At 40.4% G+C, this 21160-nt stretch overlaps 2 protein-coding genes across 2 annotated transcripts; one reads left to right on the top strand and one right to left on the bottom strand.

Annotated features, from left to right (window-relative positions):
• Nucleotides 1-1551: 1551 nt before the first annotated feature.
• On the top strand, nt 1552-3579 carry LOC116180932 (cleft lip and palate transmembrane protein 1-like protein; the record flags this gene model as incomplete). Its single annotated transcript, XM_031501118.1, is given in 5 exon segments — nt 1552-1953; nt 2003-2612; nt 2661-2849; nt 2897-3357; nt 3404-3579. Coding segments are annotated over 5 exon segments (1581 nt in total). The 3' UTR covers nt 3480-3579.
• Nucleotides 3580-5676: 2097 nt separating this feature from the next.
• Nucleotides 5677-21160, bottom strand: LOC116180539. The gene is made up of 5 exons (XM_031500582.1): nt 20850-21160; nt 20601-20789; nt 14870-15830; nt 11196-11846; nt 5677-6761 (listed from the first exon to the last, which is right to left on the bottom strand). The coding sequence occupies exons 1-5, from the start codon at nt 20985-20987 to the stop codon at nt 5986-5988; spliced, it is 2715 nt and encodes a 904-aa protein (XP_031356442.1). The 5' UTR covers nt 20988-21160; the 3' UTR covers nt 5677-5985.

Genomic DNA, 21160 nt, shown 5'->3' with positions numbered 1-21160 from the left:
ACAATCTTCAAATTATCCACTTAAAAACTTCAAATTTTTCAGCTCTTCGATTTCTTCAAGTCTTCTCGAGATTCAATTCTTTTTCAATTCTTCAGTTTTTCTTAGGATTCCAATTTTCTTCTTGGACACTGAAATGTCTCAGATCCTTGAACTTCGTGACAATGCCAAATTGTTCATATCACTTAAGAATGTTGAGGGCCCATAACAAGAGAGGGACAATGAAATGTCTATATCCCTTTAAATACCCTGTATATTTCAACGTCGGATGCAACCGGTCAAGTAGTTGGAGATTCTGGGGACATGAGCCACCGCCATCACCACCTGTCGATATTTTTTTTCGTAATTTCCGGAGGATGTTTGGGATTTGGGGGCTTGGCGTCACTTATTGATTGTTAAAGCTTGTTGATGGTGGGATGATTGTATTTTGAGTTGTATTCATAGAATTTAGCTTTGTGTATTTTATGTAGTTTTCTCTTACGTACTTAAGTATATGAATTGTGCCATTTGTTAAATCAGATATTTTCCATCTACCATTGTGCTAATATGTAATTTACAATATGCGAGGTCCATGTGCTTGTGGAAGTCTACGATATCTCAGGTTTAGACCACATTTAACTCAGTTACACGGTGCACGAATGTGTAACTAGACTTCCGTAACATTCGCGAATGCGTGTGCCTTGTTGTATGTAACTCATATCTTTCTACCGTGAGAGGGAGCTCGGATGCTAGAATAGAAAGGTATTCTAGAGCTAAGGCATAAAGGATCCGAGGGCCCTCGAACCTTCAACTTTAGGGACGAAGTGCTGTAAGCAAGGCCGCCCTACCCATGGGCGGCGACCCATCTCTTAACCATCTTCAGTTTTGTGTCGTTACGAGACCAATGTCCGGAGAGTGTTACGAAGCACAGGTAGTAGTTCCGGAAGTCTGGGTTTTATACCAATGTCATTATGTGGAAACTGAGCATAATTGGGAGCGCCACGAGCACACTGCCTATTGTTACGTCACAACATGAAGAATAGATCAAACATGTTTTTACAAACTTCACACCACTCTATACGGTATATAATGATATGAATAACTATTAAGGTGACTTATATCAATAAATGCATGAATGTGTTGCCCCTACAATCTTAACTGCGTTACGGATCCTTCAGGTTCTCCACGATAATCTTGAAATTCTTCGCTTCTTCAATTCCGCTTGAGTGCTTCGAATTCTTTGGCTTCTCTACAATCTTCAAATTACCCACTTAAAAACTTCAAAATCTTCAGCTCTTCGATTTCTTCAAGTCTTCTCGAGATTCAATTCTTTTTCAATTCTTCAGTTTTTCTTAGGATTTCAATTTTCTCCTTGGACCCTGAAATGTCTCAGATCCTTGAACTGCGTGACAATGCCAAATTGTTCATATCACTTAAGAATGTTGAGGGCCCATAACAAGAAAGGGACAATAAATAAATATTGATCTCAGAAGGATTCTGGTCAAATTAAAATTGGGTATGTGCCTTCAGGATGAACAAGAAAAAGATCTGCTCCTCAAACCTCTCCTTCAACAGTGATTGATTCGTTGGGATGCGATTTAGCGTCCGACACACTTTGGGAATTTGATCAAATGGGAACTGCGCTAAAATTTAAAAAAATGGCGCCCATAAAAACAATGAAGATGAAGTGACGTGTATCGTACCGGCCGAAATTAATTCGAAATTTGTAAAAATGAGGCCATCGTTTACGTTATTATTTATCGTAATTTTCATGTTATTCATCTGCCATTCACTGTGGAACTTAATAGACATATTCCGAGCTCCACCATGCAATAAGGGGGATACCTGCTTTGCATCCTATTTGAATTCGGAGCCCCCACTGGAGCTCTTGATTTACACTTCGGAAACTGTTACACCCAGCAACGCGATATTGATATACAACTCGTACAACTTCGACTACTTCAAGCAGCTCGATGAGTAAGTAACCCTCTGACTAGTATCGTCTCTAACTATCTCTCTCCATTAGAGAACTATCCATCGACATTCCCCCGAAAACACGCAACAATGGTTCTCTTTACATACACGTCATTATCATGCCGCGCCGAAAGGTGGACAAGGCGTTACGGTTACAGGAGGCGGCCCACGCTCGCGACGCGATTTACTTAAAGAAGAAGTTGACACATTACGCCGTCCCGAAAAGTTCCACCTTCAATCTACTTAAGGACGAGGAGAAGCAGCAGACGATAAAACCGGTCGCCCACCTAAAGGGACGTTTCGCAATTACTATGTGCGTCGACCAATTGAACATGGGATCGCTCAACGTCCCCGTCGAGCTGCTCAGACACATTCAGATCAATAGCGACAAGCAGTTCCTGCCGATCGTCCAGCAGGACTTCATGCAGACGAGACTGAAGGACCTAATCGAAATAACCGGCGACTCGCGCGAGATGGCGTTTACGTTTACGTACGCGCCGTCATCGATAGGAAAGATAAGATTTTTGCTTCAAATCGAGGCGACCCTAACCCAATTCCTTTCGCTCGGCTTTACGGAGAAGGATCTCGACGAGATCAAGGGCGTGTTCGCCGATACGAATTTGTACTTGCTGTGCGCCACCTTCTTCATCGGCAGCGTTCATGTAGGTGATTTATACGATTGAACGAACGGTGAAATTCACGTTTTGCAGCTGCTGTTCGACTTTTTGTCGTTTAAGAACGACGTCAGCTTTTGGAAGTCGAATAGCTCGATGGCCGGTCTGTCGACGCGCACCGTACTATGGAGGGCGTTCTCGCAGACCGTCGTATTTCTCTTCCTGTTGGACGAGGGAACGTCGCTGCTGGTTTTAATTCCGTGCGGGGTCGCGACTGTTATCGAGGTAAGCGAGTTTTGTCGATCCGCAATGCGTTGCAAGTCGGTTTTCAGTTTTGGAAGATAAAGAAAGTATTGAAGGCGAGGATCGAGTGGGAAAACCGTCTGCCGCGCATACGGTTCGATCAGATAAAGTACGAGACGCACGCCGAGGCGAAGACGCGAGAGTACGACGAAGAGTGTATGCGGTACTTGAGTTTCGTACTCTACCCGCTCTGCATTGGGGCCGCGATCTACTCGCTCGTGTATCAGTCTCATAAGAGCTGGTACTCGTGGACGATTAACAGTTTGGTAAATGGGGTGTACGCATTCGGATTTCTGTTTATGTTACCACAACTGTTTGTCAATTACCGATTGAAGTCTGTGGCAGCTTTACCTTGGAGAGCGTTTATGTACCGTGCATTTAACACTTTCATCGATGACATCTTTGCGTTTATCATCACCATGCCGACCGCACATAGAGTGGCATGTTTCAGGGATGACATTGTTTTTGTTATTTATTTATATCAACGTTGGTAAGTATCGAATCCGACTGTGAATCTGCTTATGTTACTCTTTTAGGTTGTATCCTGTTGACGAAACTCGACGTGACGACGGTGTCACCACAGGTGAATTGGAAGAGAAGAAGGAGAAATGATTTTGTTTCCGTATTAAGACGAATACAAGGTACATTCCATTGTGATTTTAGAAATTATTCGATGTTATACTTATTTTATTAAACGGAAAAAAAAACTGTTGTTCCTTTTCTTTTGTAAGCAATGTGGAAGTATCACGCAATCAATGGAAGAGAATACGTATGTAGGCAACCACACAGACATCGGTGCTGCATTGTGTATAACCGTCCTTATTTACCAAAATTCAACTACTCTAAAATTTCTGGGGAAAACACTTTTTCTTATTAATTTTGGTGCGTAGAATCCAAAATAATTCGTACTTTTTCGATTAGACGTCTCAATCAAGTTATAGACTAGAAACCAATTTCGAAAGAAAATTCAAAGGGCTGTAACTTTTGAAATAGTAGCCCAATCTTGGAACTGTTTGAAATTATGGATTCTACAGGTCACATTCTATAAGAAAATGTTTTTTCCCGATCGATCTGAGACAATTTTTTTTTCGAGCTCAAAAAAAGGCAGTGTATAACCTTCCTTTTTACCAAAAATCGACTACACCAAAATTTCTCGGGAAAATACTTTTTCTTATTAATTTTGGTGCGTAGAATCCAAAACGATTCGTACTTTTTCGATTAGACTTCCCAATCAAAAGTTATGGACTAGAAAAAAATTTCGAAAGACAAAGGGCTGTAACTTTTGATCTAGTAGCCCGATCTTGGAACTGTTAGAAATTATGGATTTTACAGGCCACATTCTATAAGAAAATGTTTTTTCCCGGTCGATCTGAGACAATTTCTTTTTCGCGCCTCAAAAAAAGGCAGTGTATAAACCTTCCTTTTTTACCAAAAATCGACTACACCAAAATTTCTCGGGAAAAAACTTTTTCTATTAGACCTCTCGAACCTACAGTTGCTTGCCGAGGTCTGTTCCGGTATTGAGTGCCGTAAGTCATTTGCTTACAGTTTTTGCAACCCCCGTGGCAATACCATCAAGTACACATACACACATCAAACAATTCGATAATTTTAACATATAGATCTAAGTTGGGACCTTTGAATATAGACTTATAATCAAAGGTTGGGACCAGGACTGTAATCAAAACTTAAAACAAAAATTTAGCAAAAATGAACGCAAACCGTTTGCTTTAGCAGAAAAAACCTAGGATATCACGTTAGGCAGTTAAGTTGTGACATACATGGTAGAGCTGAATTGACAAGACTTCGGAGCCCCGTTATTGAATTTAGGTCACCTTCCTGCCACTCGTTCAAATCAGTACAAACATAAAACAATTCGATAATTACCACATATTTAAAAGAATGATCAAAACAAAACCATAAAATGAGCACACATGACACCAAAAATAAAAACGAACAGTAGAAGTTAACGGTATCAAACGCGCAATTATGCATGAGGTTAAATCATAACTGGGAATTTGTAAAAATGAAAAATAATTGTTTTGATCATTTGATTCCCTAACCATCCGTCACGGCATGCATTTTCTTAACACAACTTAGTAAATAATCGTATTTTATTCAGTAGCTAGTTTCGACAATCATATACATTTTGTTGTGATTGCCCGAGATTTTACAGTTCCTGTGAAATTAATATCAAATTTAGTGACGCCCGTATACTGTTAGGTGATGGTGATGACTAGGTCTGAAACAGTCACCTTAGAGCAAACTGTATGTATTAAATATTCGATATATTCCATAATACAATTGTCACTACATTACATAAATATATATACAATGTCATAACTACTAAACTGAGACTTAAATAAATAAATGTCACTGCTCTATAAATTACATTGACATTATGATGGGGTTTACCTAATTAGTTCAGATCTAACTCCATTCTAAACTAATTTAGTAATACAACACAATTTGTTAATTAAAATTTACTTAAAAAGTCATCGTAACGTTAAATGTATATACACTGATGGATCGCTGTAAAAAAAATGGCATCCGGTATGACTTTTTTTTTGTACAAAAACGCACTGTCATTAAATACTGAGGTCGAAAACAAAAACGTTTTTAAATAATAAAGACTATTAAGCGGTAGAAGCGATCGAGATCGACCGGTTAAAATTGCCTAAATTATATTTTCATTAAGCCTATCACTTTGAATCAAATACAGCCATCAAAAATATACAAATATGAGTAATACGAATACACGTTCATACCTTACTTGCTAATGCAGACGAAAAAAATAATCTAATTCGAAATTTAGGAACTAGCTCTAAATAGCAAACTTCAAACACACTCCAGTTACGTATTTCATCACTAAATATAAAAAAATTAAGCAAACGAGATGAATCCACACACAACGCGGATTGAGGTTATCATTTCTAAGACTTAATAAACTAGATAGAGAGAGACAGAGAGATTCACTTAAACAGCCTCGTTCACGCATCTTTCGCCCTATTTATTACAATGTGAGGAGTTTAAGTGATTACGTGTAAAAAAACAGGAAAAAAGGCGAAGTATCCTGAAGGTGAAAAAAAAAGTGGTGTGATACGTCACACGGCTCCCTTTACTCGGGATGATTATAGTAAATGTGTGAACTGTAGGCGGCTTCTGTGCCGAACCGCTTCTTACAGAACGGGCATGGATACTTAGACCCGCTGCACTGGTTTTTCTTGTGAAAGTATAGGTTAGACTTGTTCGCGAACGGTTTCGAGCAACTCAGGCACCGGTAGCACTTGGTGTCGCCATCCATGGCGTTCGAGACCTGCGCCATGTTTTGCTTGGAGTTCTGTTCGACCATCGATTTTATGGTTAGATTGGGGTTGTTCTGTACCAGCTTCATGATGCTCGGATCGAGTTTGGTCGTATGCGACGAGTTCGGAATGGGCGTGATGCTAACGGCGCCGATCGAGCTGGGATAGTTCGTCGGCGAGGGCTGCTCGTGTATCTCGACGATCGGCTCCATCGGTTCCTGCTTGATCTTGATGTCGGCGAACTTCGCGAACGACTGCACGCCGCCCCCCATGTTGACCATCTTCTTCGCGAGATTGTCCGGCCGCGTCTTGATGATGTTGATGCTCTTCCGCGAGAGCGAGTTGAGCTGCTGTAGGGCCGCCTTGTGGATGCGCATGTGGCTGTTGCGCGAGTGAACGGTCGGAAAACACGAGCTGCACATGCCGCACTCGAAGCCGCGATTCGACTTGACGGGCGGCGGGGTGAATTTCTTCATCTGGGAGAGCGGCATCTCGAGCTCCTCCGCCGGATCGTCGGCGTAGGTGCCGATCTCGCGGACGCAGTTGCGCATAGGCCGTCCGGTCGGTGAGAATTTTTCAGTTTCGCGTTCTAAATCGAAACATTAAATTCTGTGTTTGCCTACATACAAGTCATAAACGAACTCAACAGATAGCTAACCCAAGAAAGTCTAGCTTATACCATCACAAACGCCATCTATTTCTAAAAAGTCACTATTTTATTATTATTATTATTATCATTAATTATCAGATAATTGATTAATTGTGGAAACCACAGTCATTTACCTGCATTTTATTTTCCTGTGACGTCACAGTTACATCAGCTGTTTGAGATAAGGTACGTCTATTATAATATAATTAAATTAATCATTAGAATTGTATAATGATTTAACTTAGATTTTTCGGTTAGGAATTGTTTACTTTATTTAAAGTGTAACCTATAACGTTTGCATCATAAATAAAGCAGACCTACATTTTACACTGTTTATTGATTTGAAGATATAATTCAGCTAACGTATCGATTTTGATGGGAATTTAAATTTGGCGCTTTGTTTTAGCCCCACGTTCCCAATTCTTCTTAAATGTACCCAAATTAAGTTTTAGATATACCAAACCACATTAGCTCTTTACTACAAAATACGTTACGGGTATGTATATAGGCAGTCAAAAAACGAAAGTCCATGCAACGAGTTAATAACCTAAGGAGCAACTACAAGTCAACAAGTCAGCAAGAAAAATCAACATCATTGGCGTAACCGGGAGACCGCCAGTACGCGTTCCAGTATAGGCCAGTGGTTTTAACCATAAAGTAACGTATTTAGGATTCGCCTAACCACTGCAATTAAGCCCCTAACGACCAGTTGCACAAAAAAAAATAATCCAGGATTATTGTTCAATCCGGTATTAAGACATTTGATTGGCTTTATATTGCAGTAGGCAGCCAATCAAATGTCAAAATTCTTGTGTAAATTCAAATTTGGCAAATAATGTAGGATTTTGATTATAATTCGCTTTCCTGCAACCGGCCGTAAGTTCGGAACATATCTGCCAACCACGCCTACTTTTTCCTACAAATTAAGGTCAGAAGGTGAGTTTGGCACAAATCGCGCTGAAATCAGCACAAATTCGTCCGGCCACGCCTACTTTGTTCACAGAAATTAAGCTCTGAAGGTGAGTTCGGCACATATTCGCCCAACCACGCCTACTTTTTCCCAGAAATTAAGCCCCAAATACATTTTTAACCCAAAAAAAGGGCATCTACAATTCCCGAAGGAGAGTCCGCCATAAATCCGCCCAACCACGCCTACTTTTAACTAAAAATTAAGTCCAGAAGACATTTTTAAGCCTAAAATAATGTATCTACGAATGCCGAGCGAGCCGAAGGTGAACTCGGCATAAATCCGTCCAAACACGCCTACTTAGTTCTCTGAAATTAACGTTCGTAGGCGAGTACGGCACAAATCCGAGAACCACGCCTACTTTGTTCACTGAAATTAACGTTCGTAGGCGAGTACGGCACAAATCCTACAACCACGCCTACTTTGTTCACTGAAATTAAACTCTGAAGGTAAGTTCGGAACATATTCGCCTAACCACGCCTACTTTTTTCCCAGACATTAAGCCCCAAATACATTTTTAACCCAAAAAAAGGGTATCTACGATTCCCGAGCGAACCGAAGGTGAGTCCGCCATAAATCCGCCCAACCACGCCTACTTTTACCTAAAAATTAAGTCCAGAAGACATTTTTAAACCTAAAATAATGTATCTATGAATGCCGAGCGAGCCGAAGGTGAGCTCGGTATAAATTCGTCCAACCACGCCTACTTAGTTCTCTAAAATTAACGTTCGTAGGCGAGTACGGCACAAATCCGACAACCACGCCTACTTTGTTCAGTGAAATTAAAATCTGAAGGTGAGTTCGGAACATATTCGCCCAACCACGCCTACTTTTTCCCAGACATTAAGCCCCAAATACATTTTTAACCCAAAAAAAGGGTATCTACGATTCCCGAGCGAACCGAAGGCGAGTCCACCATAAATCCGCCCAACCACGCCTACTTCGACCTAAAAATTAAGTCCAGAAGACATTTTTAAACCTAAAATAATGTATCTACGAATGCCGAGCGAGCCGAAGGTGAACTCGGCATAAATTCGTCCAACCACGCCTACTTAGTTCTTTGAAATTAACGCCCGTAGGCGAGTACGGCACAAATCCGACAACCACGCCTACTTTGTTCAGTGAAATTAAACTCTGAAGGTGAGGTCAGCACATATTCGCCCAACCACGCCTCCTTTTTTCCAGACATTAAGCCCCAAATAGATTTTTAACCCAAAAAAAAAGGGTATCTACAATTCCCGAAGGTGAGTCTGCCATAAATCCGCCCAACCACGCCTACTTTTACCTAAAATTAAGTCCAGAAGACATTTTTAAACCCAAAATAATGTATCTACGAATACCGAGCGAGCCGAAGGTGAACTCGGCATAAATCCGTCCAACCACGCCTACTTAGTTCTCTGAAATTAACGTTCGTAGGCGAGTACGGCACAAATCCGACAACCACGCCTACTTTGTTCAGTGAAATTAAAATCTGAAGGTGAGTTCGGAACATATTCGCCCAACCACGCCTACTTTTTCCCAGACATTAAGCCCCAAATACATTTTTAACCCAAAAAAAGGGTATCTACGATTCCCGAGCGAACCGAAGGCGAGTCCGCCATAAATCCGCCCAACCACGCCTACTTTGACCTAAAAATTAAGTCCAGAAGACATTTTTAAACCCAAAATAATGTATCTACGAATACCGAGCGAGCCGAAGGTGAACTCGGAATAAATCCGTCCAACCACGTCTACTTAGTTCTCTGAAATTAACGTTCGTAGGCGAGTACGGCACAAATCCGACAACCACGCCTACTTTGTTTACTGAAATTAAACTCTGAAGGTGAGTTCGGAACATATTCGCCCAACCACGCCTACTTTTTCCTAGAAACTAAGCCCCGAAGACAACAGGACTTAGTTTTCCCAAATGGTTGTTTTGAGAGAAGAGAGTGACAGATAGATAAATAGTATGAAACACCCGTTTTGCGCTGGGAAATCTACCAGACATAATGAACGCACTGTATATAAATGCAACCAACTTCATTCTACGAACAGTAAATTTCCGGATATATTTACTTATCCTCCGGGAGTTGGCAAGAATGAATTGCTTTAATTTGTTGTGTAACGAAGCGTTCGTTTTCCGCCTTGACGTTTACCAGTTTTAATGAACACCCGGTATCTGGAGGCCCTTCGTTACGAAACATGTCGAAATTATTTATGTTGGCTCTATGAGTTGAAGACAGAAGGTTAAAGTAATTGATTTAATTTCACAACAAAAGCTGTAATTAATTCGCCGTTTGCAACCGTTTCTGTCGAGATATTTCAATTATCGTTGTTGCGTTCGAAAGCCCTCGTCATTTAGAAGACGAATTAATATTTTAGATGTCAGCTCCGTTAAGTCAGTTTTACCAACCTGAGAAATTCCAAGAGACAATGGGGGTTAATTAGAAGTAAACATTTAAAATTCATCTTGTACATTAAATGAGTGGAGGGAACAGTTAATGAGTTGCAGAAAACAGCATTCGATGCCGTTGTGAGTGGTCTCAAAAAAAGCGCTCTTAATTAATTTGAGTTTTAAGACCAATTGCAGATTTTTAGGACGCCAGCAGGCAGAACAATTAATGAAAGAAGATTTAATTTGTGGACGTTCTTACCCGATTACACTGGGCTGGGTGGAAAACCGACATTCCCAAATAAGGTAAAGCAGTTGTTTAGAGGGGATTTTTTTGCCGTTGGTGTTTTAACAGTTTTGGTTCCGTTTATTAATTAATCGCCGATTTGCCAGAATCAGAATAAAACGGGCAACGACGCCCAAGTGTGCGAAGATATCGCGAGCCTACGATAAAGTCGAAAACTTCAAGAAACAATGGGTATTATTGGACTTGTATAAATAGCAGTAGTAAATTAGAGGTGTTATGGCAGCTGATTGGAGTGTGCTTGGTGTCATTGGAAGCGCGCTTATTTATCTTGACGTTTGAGTCTCAAATTTTTTCACGTCTGGGATCCGAGAAATTAATTAAAGAAAGGCTTCATTTTAGAGCAGTTTGTAGAGAAGGCTGGAAAATCCAGGTTCCTTGCTGAAATTTTGGAATTTTATATAAGGTGAGTGATTTTTAAAGTAGGGGTTTCTTAATTTTGTTTCCATTGATTATAAGGGGGAGGGGGCAAACTATTTCACCTCCTTCCAGCTACTGAGATTAGTTATACTAATTTGTGGGGAGGGAGGATCTTAATAATACTTTGCTCTCTGTAAGCGATAGGAAACGACACATAGATATGTCATGCCAACGCTTGGAGAACTTCCAACCAATTGCAGTCCCTCTCCTGAAAGAGGGAGAGGAGGACCTATGAAGGTGCTCTAGTTGCACAGACCAATTCTAAATTGTCTTCAGTTAGCTATCTGTTGCGGCTACCGTCTAACTACCTACCTAAATACTTCGAAGATCGTTCCATTAAAGAGAAGGGCTTTGGCGTTGAGGGATTAGAAGGAATCGTATTCTTAAATGCCGTTCCCTTACAGTTGACTACGTGCACATTAAACTCGTTCAACTTGAAGAACACCTGATAGCACTTGCGACAGAAGTACGCCTGGTTCTGCGGCTTGCCCTCGGACCGCATGCCGTCGAATCCGAACGTCGGCGATTCCGTACCGGGCTCCTTCTTAATCTCGATTTTCGGTATCGTCCTCTCGAACAGCTGCTTCATCTTTAACGGCTGAATTTTGGGCGTGTACGTCTGTCGAACGAGAGGCGGCGGTTTCGACTTCAGCCTGTTCTCGTTGATCACCCTCGGTATCGACTGAAATTTGCGCGAGGCGAATATTTTCGTCGTGTGCGTATCGCCGGCGAGGATGTGCTGCTTGACGTGCGGATCGAACTCGTGCCTCTGTTTGTTGAAGCGGACCCCGCAAAACCGGCACGTGTAATGGCAGGCCGTCGAGAAGTAGTGCGATTCGATCGCCCAGTTGTCCTTGAACGTGTAGCGGCATAACGGGCAGAATTTCCGCTTGATGCCGTTGACTGTGACTGATTTGTAGAGGGTGCGGCGGTCGTCTTTCGCTATTTCCGCCAGGGGAATACCTGTTGGCAAAAATGGGCAATTTTCAAATTTGCCGCGCGCAAAAAAAAAGTGAAGAGTAGCCACAGTTATCTTGTAATTTGTTGGGGGTTCTTGAAAATTCTTTGTCACCATTAAACGATTTTCAGATCCCAAAAGCAAATAAAAGAACTGACCAATACAAATTATCGAAAACCTCCTATACCTCTAAAAACCAATACAAATGTTTAAGGTTGGGGTTGGGGTACTTTTGGGTTTTCGGCATTTTATTCGTACTATCGTCTTGTTCCTGCATCGCTTAGTCTGGAAGCTGAAAGCCATTCCCGAAGTTGGTAACTTCTTCGTTAAAAAATTCCACTGGAAGTACAGGAACCATTTTTTTTATCATAGATTTTTTTTAAATGGAACACCCTATATGTATTTTAATCCAAAAAGTCGGCATTAAAATTCCCTTTTCAAAATTATAACACACTTAGGACGATATTCAAAAAAGATTGAAAATGAATAACGATTAAAAAAAATTTAAAAAAGATTTTTGAATGTTTAAAATTTTTTAAAAATCTTTCTTGAATCTTTTTAAACCAACATTGAATTTATTAATATTAAAAAGGATTCAAAAATTTCAAAAAGGTTCAAATGATTAAAACAAACAAAAAGATTTTTTAATATTTAGACATTTTTTAAAAATCATTTTTGAATATTTTTGAGCCAATATTGAATTTTTTTGTATATTTTAGTGTTACATTTTTGAAAAAAGAATTTACTATGCTAAATTAATAAAATATACAGGGTGTTCCGTTTCATAAAATGAGGTTACGCCTGATAACTTTTTTACCTGACCACGTACACTGATTCTTGAATAATTGCCCTTTTCAAAGTGAACGTACAGGGTGAGAAAAAAATTATCGGACTTAACCATGTACTTTTAATGGAACGCCCTATATATTTTAATCCAAAAAAGATAGTATATTAAATTTCCTTTTCAGAATTATAACATACTTAGGATGATATTAAAAAAGAAGAATCGTATACAATTTCCAGTAGGGGCATTTTTTGACACCTGGCTGGCAACAGGACTTTTAATCCGGCTCATATTCAATAGTACTGATCCTTGGCCTCTCAGAAATCGATTGGCGAAGGTTTGACATCGCTCTTTCTTTTCGTTCTCAAGTTAACACAAGGAACAGACAGATCGACGGACAAAACCATACATAAGGAGAATTTCTTTAAAAAAATACCCCTAAAAAAGATTCGCAAAGGTTCAAGTGATTCAAAAAAATTTCAAAAACACTTTTGGATTTAGAAAATTTATTGAATGTTTTTGAACCAACATTAAATTCCTTTGAATTTTTTATATTCCCTCGATCTTTTAAGCGAGTGAATATTTTCAAATTTTTGGAATGAGTATGTCAGCAACCCGCTCCTCTGTGGTACCCAGTTTAGCAGCAACATCTTCTCCAGAACAGGTTTTGACAAGTGAACGCTATCACGACACGCGAAAAAACAATTCCGTTTGATTTCGTGGCTTTCGCACTTTCCCACCCTGAATACTTGCGCATAATTACATTAGATTGTTTTACGATCGCCGCTCCCACTCGGAACAATCCCTAACTGAATTCTGTGAGCGATACGTGCGTTTCCAGAGGGTTACCTAGATACGAACTCGATTTAAGTTAGGGATTATTTCCATTGTAAATATTGCAAGAACATTTCAAATCAACCGCTGGAGCTTTAGCGGTTCAACATACGTGTAGTCAATTTTGTTTGATATAAGCATTGTTCGTCTACCTTTACTGCGTCTCAGTTCGTCAATTTGGTTTGAGTTAATGATTCTATTGATAAATAATTGGTGGGAGTGGGATGTGAACCTTTTCCTTTCCAGAAATCTACCTTGTTCTTTCTCAAATGGTTTATTTATTTGAAGGATAAATTTCACACCGATAAGATGAATGTAGGTTGATACAAACATACTTTTATTTAAAATCATTATGCGGGTCACTCTGTAATTGGGCGTAAGCCTGTTGAGGGCCTAGAACAAGAGGGACAATAAATAAATAAATAAATCATGACAAAAATACGCGCTAAATTATGACAATTCCTAGGACTCCATTCAAGCCTGAATGTGTATATTGTTACGGTCTAAATACCAAAAATAATGACGGGACACCATGTATATGAGAGTATTTCAATTTTATTAAGTGTAAATCTGGGGGATTATCTATGAATAAGCACAAAGTTGGTTTATTGTATTTGAATTAGTATCTCGGTGTTGTTTTTCCTTTTAGAAGTTTTGTAATTGCGCAATTCTTTGATTGTTTTTTTAGATTTGTGTATTCAATTGTAAATCGTGAAATTGCGTAGGGGCACATAATCGTTTTCGATAAGAAGTTTTGTATTCGAATGAAATTTAATTAACACGTGTTCTTATCGCCGTTGGAAGAGAGATGCGTGCGTGCGTATTAGTTCGGCGTAAGTGGGGACGCGTTATTATTGACCGCCTGTGTGCGGGGTATTATATCCAAACAATCTTTGTAAGCGTTTTTTTCTTTCGGGGATTTTGTTCTAATTTGTTTGATGTGTTTTGTCATTGTCAATCAGTTAATTATGTGTTTACTCGAATCGAAGGTTCAGATAATTTTCATGTCAGATTTTTCTATTCGTGTTTTGTGGGTACTATTTATTAATGTTATATACATAATATGGCATGCATGTGTAACAACTGCATACCGTTAAAAGTGCTATTGGGTGGCTAGATCTTTTACTCGTCGTAACCAATGTAGTAACAATTTCTTTCGAAGCAAAGATACTTACTTTTATATTCGCCAATCGTCCTTGCGTTTTTCTGCTTATAGGCTTTCATTCTTCAATAGAACTTAATACCTAAATTTTAAAAATAGAGAAAAAACCTCAAATGTTTCGGGAGTAGATATTAAAATTATATAACTTGATAAAATTGGCAACACTGCTAAACCTGCAAACAATTAGATGACGTTCAACTGTGGCTACTCTTTGTCAAACTGGCTGATAATGTTAGTAATTAACATACCGTTAACTGTCGCCTTCGTGTCGATGAGGACGACTTCGCCTTTTAGAACGTTATCCTCGCGCGCCACCAGCAGGTCTTGGTGATCGTTGTCCGCCTCCTCGGTGTCCCTGAAGAGCACATCTTCGGGATTGATAACGTTGACACGACCTGTGCTATCCTCGAAGTTCTCCTCCTCGCGAGGGGGATCGTCGTCGGTCTCGTTATCGCAATTAATACTGCTATACCATTTATTACGTACTAAAACGTCGGACTTACGGCCGTTCCATATCACCGGATCGTCGACCTTATCGCCGAGCACGACGTACATGTGCTTCCATTCGTGCAGCGCCAACGAATTCTCGTTCATGAACAACTTCTCGCAATAATTACAAATATTCTCCTCCTCGAGCTCGGCGTCGGCGAAGGTGTCGTCCAGTTCCTCTCTAACGTAATACTCGTAAACGTAATCGGGCACGTTTTCCTTATTAATAACGTTCAGGGCGCACGCGAGTAGCGAAAGCGGATTATACCGAACGTCCGCGCTCTTCGTAACCTGCTGCTCCCGATACAACCTCAAATAATTATCCTTGCGCTGTTTGACGCGCGATTTCGGCCCGATAAAACGCCGCCGCTTCGATATCGGGCTCATCATCTGCTTGTCGCCGTGCAGCCGTTTACCCGTGACCTTACCGAAACGCGGCGCGACCTCACTGTCCGAATCGCACAGTTCCATGTCGCTCTGCGACTCGGCGTTGTGCGACATCGAAAACGAACTGTCGGTCTCGTGTAACTTATTCTGACTACTGGCCTGAGAGTCGTCGTCCTGCGATTCCGAATAACCGTTCAACAGTTTCGTCTCCTCAATGTGATTCTCCTGGATCTTGCTCTTGCGTAGCGAATCCTGGATGGCCTGCTGCAGTTCGTCGCACAATTCCGATTCGTTGTTATCGCCGAACTCGCTCATGTTGTTGTACTGATTGTTCTGTGAAGAAAAGACGCTATTGTAACATTTTATTACAGTTCAACTGTCTCCAACATCAACAATAAACAGGTAACAAAGAAACAGTTTTATTGAGTCCGACAAACCTGTTTCTATTGAATACACCTGTGGAGAGTTTGAAGAAGCTTCAGCGTCTCGTGATATCTGGCATAGGTAGCCCTATGACGGCATCGCCATGTTTATCACAACTAAACATGGGAAAATGCTGCAGACATTTTTTGGTAAACGTCTCAATGTAAGCGTCGTTATCGAAATATTTTATTATATTGTTTGTGTGTTTTAATGTGCGAGGCGAATCCGAGTAATGTGTCAATCGGTCCTAGAAATGCGTGAGATGTGGTCTTTCTTATTCCTGAAGCAATTTGATCGAAATTTTTACGGAAGGAAGGAAGGAAGGAAAAATCGTACGGCGCATGCGCAGTATACAGCTTTCTTATTTGTGGAGTAATTCGATCGAAATTTTTACGGTAGGTTCCTCTAATAAAAGCAAACGACGATCGTACAGCGCATGCGTACTTTTTATTTACGAAGCAACTTGATCGAAATAACAAAAGACTATAATCACAGCAAACAAATATGAATCATTCTGACCGCTAAGTAACCTTTTTTCTAGATTAAATTTCAATATTACCATCGCATTAATTTTTAGACGATTAAGTATACAGGTTCCCTATTAAAGTCTTTTTGAGAAGTGGTTTTTGAGCGCAACCGCCGTATTGAATTTTTTTTTAATGGCAACATTGGGCGTCATTAGAAAACTTTCTTAATATTTCGTTAATATTCCATAGCCCCCAGAACGTTTAGGATCCTAGGCACTTATCATGACCATTTTCTTGAGAGAGCATGAAACTCTTTCTTTGCCATACCCCCCCGGTCACCCACCCCCCAGAACGTTTAGGATCTTAGGCACTTGTCATGCCTATTTCCTTGAGAGAACCATGACACTTTCTTTGCCAGGTCACCCTCTCCTAGAACGTTTTGGAAATTGTCACGATCATTTTCTTGAGAGAACCATATTCCATAGCCCCCAGTCACCCTCCCCCAGAACGTTTAGGATCCTAGGCACTTATCATGACCATTTTCTTGAGAGAGCATGAAACTCTTTCTTTGCCATACCCCCCGGTCACCCACCCCCCAGAACGTTTAGGATCCTTTGCGCATGCGGCATATGACGTCCTTTGCTCTCAGACCCCCCGTTCACCCTCCCCCAGAACGTTTTGGCAATTTTCATGATCATTTTCTTGTTTGCTGGGGAGTATTAAATACCTCTCAGACCCCCTGGTCATCCTCCCCCAGATCGTTTAGGATCCTAGTCATATGTCATGACTATTTTCTTGAGAGAACCATATTCCATACCCCCCAGTCACCCTCCCCCAGAACGTTTAGGATCCTAGGCACTTATCATGACCATTTTCTTGAGAGAACATGAAACTCTTTCTTTGCCATACCCCCCGCTCACCCTCCCCCCAGAACGTTTAGGATCCTTGGCATATGACTTTCTTTGCTCTCAGACCCCACGTTCACCCTCCCCCAGAACGTTATGGCAATTTTCCTGATCATTTTCTTGAGAGAGCCCTGAAACTCTTTGTTGGCTGAAGGGTATTGAATACCCCTCAGACCCCCTGGTCATCCTCCCCCAGAACGTTTAAGTCCTAGGCACTTATGATCGTTTTCTATAAAGTATCGGCCATTTTTTATTTTATTTATGAGAGGGCGTGGTTTCAGCCAAGGCTGCTCTACCAACCCAACCACCTATACATTTATAAATATCCATGCTTGAACCCGGATACAAACCAAGGACCCTTAGTGGCGCAGTCGAGGTTCCACAGCACTGCTAAAATTTAATGAAAAAAAACATTTGAACGTCAAAATGATCTGATACAAAAACTCGCCCTAGAACGTCTCAGATCCTAGTAATATGTCATGACTATTTTCTTGAGAGAACCATATTCCATACCCCCCAGTCACCCTCCCCCAGAACGTTTAGGATCCTAGGCACTTATCATGACCATTTTCTTGAGAGAACATGAAACTCTTTCTTTGCCATACCCCCCGCTCACCCACCCCCCAGAACGTTTAGGATCCTTGGCATATGACTTTCTTTGCTCTCAGACCCCACGTTCACCCTCCCCCAGAACGTTATGGCAATTTTCCTGATCATTTTCTTGAGAGAGCCCTGAAACTCTTTGTTTGCTGAAGGGTATTGAATACCTCTCAGACCCCCTGGTCATCCTCCACCAGAACGTTTAAGTCCTAGGCACTTATGCTCGTTTTCTATAAAGTATCGGCGCATCGGCCATTTTTAGCGCTATTGTTTGTGCTTTGTCCGTCCATCCGGACCCACTTCTGCCGTTTCGAACTACTTCTAGGGGAATGGTCCTAGAGTCCTAGAATTTTTTTGCAGTAGGTAGCCTATACCATGAAGGTGTGCCAGACGGCCATCAAATTTGGCTGTCTAAAGGCCCCCCCCCCCACGAATTATTTCCTGAGATGCTGTTTTTGAAAGTAAATATAGCGGAATTCACAGAAAAATCACTTTTTTACATTCCAGTAAAGTCACTAAATATAGAAAGTACCGCAATCCATTGGGCTCGTGTGTTAGAGAGAGAACCCATGATTTTTGCCCAAAAATGGCGGAAGTTACCAGATTCTAGTAACTTTAATGTTAGGGATTGTTCCACCTGTTTGGAGATATCTGTATATATTTTTATAAAACATGACAGCTATTCAGATTTTATTTGTCAATTTTTTTAAGTTGGCAGCAAATTTGCCCAAAAATGGCGGATGATTGCGGTACTTTCTATATCTAGTGACTTTAAATTCCAGATTGCCGTTACGCCCCCTTGCGGTCATTTCAAAAACTTAAATATATGTTCCAGGTTTTTCTCGTGGCCGTTTTAGTAATAACTTTTTTTACCGCAAGCCTCTGCGATGGACAGGTTCCCAGATACAGTACCTCGCATTCTTTTGGTCACCCTGTACACACGGGAGGTCTGGGGAGTATGGAAAACCCCCAGGAAAAAGAGTCATTTTTCATTTACTTACAACTGACATAAGACTTTTGTATACGGGGGGTATTCAGAGATCCCGGGTGATACGTTCACCTTCAAAAGACTCTTTTCAAAAATTATTGTGTAATTGTAAAGGTCCTGGACATTTTGCAGAATAATGTGGTGGGTGGGGGAAATGGAATCCCCCCCCCCTTTAATCTTCATTTACCTACGACTGAGGTAAAACCTTCGTTTACTGAGGAGTATTCCATACACCATTGTCCTGTAATGGGAATAATTTTTGTTCTGTTGGGCAATTAAATATTATCCCCCCCCCCCCCCTAACGTTTCGGATCCGTCGCACTCGTGATGATCATTTTCTTGAGAACCAAGAAACTCTTTCTTTGCTGGGAGCCCCCAGACCCCCCTCGCCCCGAAATCATCCTCTGCGGAAGAAACAAATGTTTCCTTTCTAGAGGATTCTACTCCCGACCTCACCTGTGACCCATCCTAAGCACGAATTATGTGCCGGTTGAGCCTTTTGAAAAAAAATTTGGGCCACAACGCCAAAAGTAGTAACAAAAATGCAGCTGCTCATCAAAATTAACACGCGTGGATTTTTTTAACAACAAAATTACAAGAAATCAAATCAGAAAATCATATTTTACAATTTACCAGTGGCGAACCGAAAGAAAGTTTAGGGGTATAAAATGGAACAAGATTCCTGAAAAAAAAACAACACAAATTCTCACTACCACTGACAAGGCCGATGATGTAAGCACTTCAGCGCAACTTAAAATTTGAGCAAAATATCTCAAAAACTGCAAGATATAAACAAAAAATTTAAAAAAATCTTGAAATGAACACCCTGTAGATCAGTAACGAAGCGTTTGCGCACCTATGTTTATAAAACTTTTAGTAATAAAATAAGCTGAATTAGCCCCTTCCTTATTTACGAACAGCCTGTATATTACACCGCAGAACTAAAGTTACAAATACAAAACACTAAATTTGCGGTGGAATGTTCGCGAAATAAACTCACTCCAGCGGAGTCTTAAAATGCGAAGCATTTTTACCGACCTATATGATATTGACTAAAATACTCTGGTCCTTTTTTGTGCCAAATCAAATTTATTTTCGCCTTCCAACGACATTTACAACAACCACGACAATCAAGCAAGTAAAACAACATCTTACACAACCGTAAAACAATATAAAATGGTGAATGCTAGCAAAAATACTGCGATAGGTCTTTTATTAAAAAGAGATAGGCCCGTAAGTATTATACATCATTAGTTTTGGGAGAGCTACTAAAAATTAAAAAAATCCAGGTTCGTATTTAAAAAAATAAGCTTGATGTTGGTATCTAAAATCACAATGTCAAATCAGTTTCGTACGGGATGTAGAAACGCGCCATAAAAGAAAAATGTTAGTTATCTTGGGACATACTGTACTGTTGAACTTTCAAAATATTCCATGGTCTACTTTTCAAGATACGGATGGCCGTTATTCGTCATGGGACACCCTGTATGCAAAACTTAATGCACTTTCATTATAACCTTATTCATTTTTTTGATAGATTGCCATGTTACTCGGTGCACGATCGACACTCTGGACGATCATGTCAGCATTCATAATTTTCAAATCCAGATTGCCTGTAAACGATGTAGAAAAACGTGCTAATTCCACGGTTCACGTTTTCAACTTGCCAAATCATTAACATTTTCGTCGACAATAACACTAACAAACCCCTCGCGCTTACCTTAACGTTATCCTGCTCTAATGCGTTTAAAAACAGTTGAACGCTGATGTTCTCGTCGTTACACTCGATCAGCCGTTCCTTCTGTCGTTCCAACGTCTCGCAGCTGATCCGTTTCAACGAGCTAAAGTTAGCGAGATTCGTATAGCAGTCTTCGCAGATTTGTTTAGGTAGAGGATCGGTTCGATAAATCTTAAATTTTTAAGAGAAATTAAGACGAAATACGCGGACAGATCGAGGCAAAACACTTACGAGTATTCGCAGGAAATCCTTAATAAGTTGCAAAATTTGTTGTCCCTCTGGAACCCTTTCAAAAACACTATGCATTATGGGGCTTGTTTCTTCACACAGTCTACAAGCGTTGTCGTTCATTTCACCGTTTTGCCCCATGTTTTTTTATTAAAATATCACACTCGAAACATTCGTGGACAATATTTCGGCGTATTCGCTTAAAAAATGTGTAAAAATGAGGAGATTTAAAATTTTTTAAACAGAAAGCCGACAACCTGACAGATCCATGTTTGGTTTTTCGGCCATTTCTGTTTTTCGACTTCAATTTCGTT

Source organism: Photinus pyralis, unplaced genomic scaffold (genome assembly GCF_008802855.1).
Source record: "Photinus pyralis isolate 1611_PpyrPB1 unplaced genomic scaffold, Ppyr1.3 Ppyr1.4_LG9, whole genome shotgun sequence".
NCBI lineage: Eukaryota > Metazoa > Arthropoda > Insecta > Coleoptera > Lampyridae > Photinus > Photinus pyralis.
This window is presented reverse-complemented; position numbering and strand designations above follow the sequence as displayed.